At 45.6% G+C, this 5657-nt stretch overlaps 1 protein-coding gene across 3 annotated transcripts in view; it reads left to right on the forward strand.

Annotated features, from left to right (window-relative positions):
* The window catches only part of TRIM21 (tripartite motif containing 21), a 16326-nt gene extending 10669 nt beyond the window's left edge, over positions 1-5657 (forward strand). For all 3 annotated transcript variants that reach the window (XM_017532847.2, XM_017532848.2, XM_037740063.1), the window contains 3 exons: positions 3441-3463; positions 4174-4274; positions 4582-5657. In XM_017532847.2, the coding sequence (XP_017388336.1) occupies positions 3441-3463; positions 4174-4274; positions 4582-5150 (693 nt within the window). In that variant the 3' untranslated portion in view covers positions 5151-5657. The remainder of the gene's footprint in view (positions 1-3440; positions 3464-4173; positions 4275-4581) is intronic.

The raw sequence follows: 5657 nt of genomic DNA on the forward strand, positions 1-5657 counted from the left end.
CGCTTTCCATTTGCTTGGTAAATCTTCCTCCATCCCTTTATTTGAGCCTATGTGTATCTTTGCATGTAGATGGGTCTCCTGAATACAGCACACTGATGGGTCTTGACCCTTTATCCAATTTTCCAGTCTCTGTCTTTTAATTGGGGCATTTAGCCCATCAGCATTTAAGGTTAATATTGTTATGTGTGAATTTGATCCTGTCATTATGACGCTAGCTGGTTGTTTTTCCCATTAGTTGATGCAGTATCTTCATAGCATCAGTGGTCTTTACAATTTGGTATGTTTTGCAGTGGCTGGTACCAGGTGTTTCTTTCCATGTTTAGTTCTTCCTTCAGGAGCCCTTGTAAGGTGGCTGACAAAATCTCTAAGCATTTGCTTGTCTGTAAGGATTTTATTTCTCCTTCGCTTAAGAAGCTTAGCTTGGCTAAATATGAAATTCTGGGTGGAAAATTTTCTTTAAGAATGTTGAATATTGGCCCCCACTCTATTCTGGCTTGTGGGGTTTCTGCAGGGAGATCTGCTGTTAGTCTGATGGACTTCCCTTTGTAGGTAACCCGACCTTTCTCTCTGGCTGCCCTTAACATTTTTTCCTTTATTTCAACCGTGGCGAATCTGATGACTATGTGTCTTGGTGTTGCTCTTCTCAAGGAGTATCTTTGTGGTGTCCTCTGTATTTCCTGAATCTGAATGTTGGCCTGCCTTGTTAGGTTGGGGAAGTTCTCCTGAATAGTATCCTGAAGAGTGTTTTCCAACTTGGTTCCATTCTCCCCATCACTTTCAGGTACACCAATCAAACATAGATTTGGTCTTCTCATATAATCACATATTTCTTGGAGGCTTTATCTCTTTTCACTCTTTTTTCTCTAATCTTGTCTTCTCACTTTATTTCACTGAGTTGATCATCAGTCTCTGATGTCTTTTCTTCTGCTTGATCAATTCAGCTATTGATATTTGTGTATGCTTCACAAAGCTCTCGTGCCATGTTTCTCAGCTCCATCAGGTCATTTACATTCATCTCTAAAGTGGTTATTATAGTCAGCAATTCCTCTAACCTTTATCCAAGGTTCTTAGCTTCCTTGCATTGGGTTAGAACATGCTCCTTTAGCTCAGAGGAGTTTGTTATTACCCTCCTTCTGAAGCCTGCTTCTGCCAGTTCTTCAAACTTATTCTCCATCCAGCTTTGTTCCCTTGCTGGTGAGGAGTTGTGATCCTTTAGAGAAAAGGCATTCTGTTTTTTGGAATTTTCAGCCTTTTTGCCTTGGTTTCTCCCCATCTTCCTGAATATATCTATCTCTGGTCTTTGAAGTCAGTGACCTTCGAATGGGTTCTCTGAGTGGATGTCCTTATTGTTGATGTTAATACTATTCCTTTCTGTTTGTTAGTTCTCCTTCTAACAGTGAGGCCCCTCTGCTGAAGGTATGTTGGAGTTTGCTGGAGGTCCACTCCAGACCCTGTTCACCTGGGTATCACCAGCAGAGGCTGCAGAACAGCAAAGATTGCTGCCTGTTCCTTCCTCTGGTAGCTTTGTCCCAGAAGGGTACCCACCAGATGCCAGCCAGAGCTCTCCTGTATGAAGTATCTGTCAGCCCCCACTGGGAGCTGTCTCCCAGTCAGGATACACAAGGTCAGGGACCCACTTGAGGAGGCAGTCTGTCCCTTTTCAGAGCTCAAACACTGTGCTGGGAGGTCCACTGCTCTCTTCAGAGCTGTCAGGAAAGGATGTTTAAGTCTGCTGAAGCTGCATCCACAACAGCCCCTCCCCCCAGGTGCTCTGTCCCAGGGAGATGTGAGTTTTATGTGTAAGTCCCTGACTGGGGCTGCTGCCTTTTTTTCAGAGATGCCCTGCCCAGAGAGGAGAGGCAATCTGGCCACAGCAGCCTTGCTGAGGTACAGTGGGCTCTACCCAATTCAAACTTCCCAGCAGCTTTGTTTACACTGTGAGGTAAACCTGCCCACTCAAGCCTCAGTAATGGCAGATGCCCCTTCCCCCACCAACCTCAAGTGTTCCAGGTCGAGCTCAGGCTGCTGTGCTAGCAGCAAGAATTTCAAGCCAGTAGATCTTAGCTTGCTGGGCTCTGTGGGGGTGGGTCCCACCAAGCCAGACCATGGCTTCCTGGCTTCAGCCCCCTTTTTAGGGAGTGGATGGTTCTGTCTCACTGGCATTCCAGGTGCCACTGGGATATGGGAAAAAAAGCTCCTGTGGCTAGCTCAGTGTCTGCCCAAATGGCCGCCCAGTTTTGTGCTTGAAACCCAGAGACCTGGTGGCACAGGCACCAGAGGGTATCTCCTGATCTATGGCTTGTGAAGACCATGGGAAAAGCACAGTACCTGGGCTGGAGTGCATTGTAGAGTCCCTAATGACTTCCCTTTGCTAGGAGAGGGATTTCCCCAACTTCTTGCACTTCCTGGGTGAGGCGATGCCCCACTCTGCTTTGTCTTGCCCTCCGTCAGCTGCACCCACTGTCCAACCAGTCTCGATGAGATGAACTGGGTACCTTAGTTGGAAATGCAGAAATCACCCACCTTCTGCATTGATCTCACTGGGAGCTGCAGACCGGAGCTGTTCCTATTCAGCCATCTTGCCAACTCTAACTTTCTGCAGTCCTTTTCCCATACCTTTTCACTGTCAGTCAGAGTGGTCATGAGCCATTTCTTTCTGGTTTGTGCAAAAAACCTAACTGTATTGGGTTGACTTGGCAGGCTCTCTTCTGCCCAACATTGAACCAGGCTTTCTAACACACTTTTGACAGAGTCTAGGAGCCTGCTAGCTCCTATGTAATGGCTCCCAACCCCTACAACAAAAATATTCTCAGTGATTAGGTTTCACATACAGGAAGGGACAGCATTAAGTACAGGAGGGAGCTTTAACTAACCAACCTTTCCTTCCCAAGAAATGCTGGCCCACAAGTGGAATAGGGCAGTTTGTAGACACCTGAACTTGTCTGCCTGTGATTGTCATTGTCTCTGGGCTTAAGCCAAGCTGGCCTATTTGTCCTCTCTGCCCTCCTTTCTTTCTCCCCTGGAAAAAAAAATTTATATATATATATATATTTTATATATTTTATATATATATATAATTTATATATATATAAATTTTTTAATATATATATTATATATATATAAATTTTTAAATATATATAATATATATATATAAATTTTTTTGTATAATTTATAAAAATCTGATCTTTGAGTCAGAGTCCTTAAGCTGATAATCCTTCCCTAGCTCTAGGTCACATTCATGTTGGGCTTCTGGTTACCTCACAAGCATCCACATATCCATTCTGCTTTAAGCTGCTCAGAATCATCTTTGGGGCCTTGGCTGAGAGGAAGGAGAGGAAAAGTGCCCCAGGGACCACAGGTGAATCACATCACCCACAGGGCTAACATCTCAGTGGTGAATCAGCAATCCAGAACTTACTCTCTGTCTCTTCTCTCCTCAGGAGGTGATAACTGTCCTGGAAAGGTAAGGAGGGGCCTTACCTTTTCTTTGTTAGAAGAGGGGCCAGCAGAAAGCATATATGCCTATGACAAAGGTTACTGAATTAGAAATACATGCACTGAAGTTTTCCCCATCTGGCTCCCTATTCTCAAAGACTTCTTCCTCTATAAAATATTTTCTGGTCTCAGAAAGCTAATAAATGGACATCTTAGTTGGTGATTGCTCATAGTAGTTGGATCATAACATCTTCATACAATAAATTCCTGCCAAACAGGGAAATTCTGGGAAGTTCTGGGTCTTCCCAGAATTCAGGCTACTGGGACACGGTCTGCTGGGACTCTTTCTCAGTGGAATCTAACCAGTTACCTGCCAGAAAGAGTCATAAGTAAGACCCACAGTGTGGGCAAGATTCCTTGAGGTTCCTTGCAGAAATGATTCAGCCTGTCTCATATGGCTTGCCTATAAAATGAAATTGAATGCATTTGCCTGGTGACCTCAGGCTTGGAGAGGAGAGATAGACTGTCCAAATACTGCAGAGCCTTCTATAACCAGGAACTCCTGGGTAGTAACTAAATCCTGCATTGTTTGCCTCTCACACCTACCCCTGGAGACATGAACACCAGAAGTGTTTGTAAATTTGAGTTGAATTAAATTATCAGAATCTTCCACAATGGATGTTATTGTGTTAGGGTTTGGGAGTAGGAGACAGGAGTCTCAAACTCTCTTTCCCCCAGGAGTGAGTCCTGGAACCTGAAGGACCTGGATATTGTCTCTCCAGAACTCAGGAGTGTGTGCCATGTGCCAGGGCTGAAGAAGATGCTGAGGACATATGCAGGTGAGGCAGGCTCTAGGAGTTTTGTGGGGGATAATGGGGGTACAGAATAGATCCCCAGGGTCAGGGAGCCTGGATGGCAACTTGGAGGAGAGATGGCAGGTCAGAGCAGGTGGAGCAGAGACAGAGGTAGGGAAGATGGTTTCTTCAAAGGTCAGGGCTGAGGCCAGAGCTGGCTGCTGGTCATTTTCTCACACAAGGAGGTTTACCCCTCATGCTTGCCCTAGAGTTTACACAAAATCCTCCCACCTTAGGCACAGAGTTACTGACTCTTCCCATGCAAGGCCTGACAGTGGTCCTCTCTCTGCAGTCCACATCACTCTGGATCCAGACACAGCCAATCCATGGCTCATACTTTCAGAAGATCGGAGACAAGTGAGGCTTGGAGAGACCCAGCAGAACATACCTGGAAATGAAGAGAGATTTGATAGTTATCCTATGGTCCTGGGTGCCCAGCAGTTCCACTCTGGAAAACATTACTGGGAGGTAGATGTGACAGGAAAGGAGGCCTGGGACCTGGGTGTCTGCAGAGACTCTGTGCGCAGAAAGGGGCACTTTTTGCTCAATTCCAAGAGTGGCTTCTGGACAATTTGGTTGTGGAACAAACAAAAATATGAGGCTGGTACCGACCCCCAGACTCCCCTCCACCTTAAGGTACCTCCATGCCAAGTTGGGATTTTCCTGGACTATGAGGCCGGCATGGTCTCTTTCTACAACATCACTGACCATGGCTCCCTCATCTACACCTTCTCTGAATGTGCCTTTACAGGACCTCTGCGGCCCTTCTTCAGTCCTGGTTTCAATGATAGAGGAAGAAACAAAGCCCCTCTAACCCTCTGTCCACTGAATATTGGATCTCAAGGATCCACCAACTATTGATGGCTTTCTCTGGACACTGCCACTCTCCCCATTGGCACTGCTTCTCAGCCACAAACCCTGCCTCTTTTTCCCATGAATTCTGAACCACCTTCTGTCCATGTTCTCAGTAAATGACCAGTGACAACATCAAAGTTCCTTGAGTTCTCTGTCCCTGCAAGGTCAGGGCCAGGCTGCCCCTTGCTTTCCATGTTCTTCTAGACAACTGGCCGCCAACTCCTGTGCAGAGGCATCAGGATTCCAGCAAGCAAGCTTTAGCAGGGAAGTCACTTCAAAATCAACATTTCTGCCCTAGATGGCTTTGTGATTCCCTGCAATGAAGCAGCCTCCTTATATTTGGCCCAAACTCATTTTGATCAACCAAAAACATGTTTCTGCCTACTTTATGGGACTTAAGTTTTGTTTTCTCCTCTCCATCTCTACACTGTTGCCTTTGGTCAGATCTCTATTATATATTGTATGGTTTGCAAAAGGGCTTCCTAAAAATAAAATAAACTGTGCCTCAGTCTA

The sequence above is a fragment of the Cebus imitator genome, unplaced genomic scaffold (assembly GCF_001604975.1).
Source record: "Cebus imitator isolate Cc_AM_T3 unplaced genomic scaffold, Cebus_imitator-1.0 Scaffold79, whole genome shotgun sequence".
Taxonomy (NCBI): domain Eukaryota; kingdom Metazoa; phylum Chordata; class Mammalia; order Primates; family Cebidae; genus Cebus; species Cebus imitator.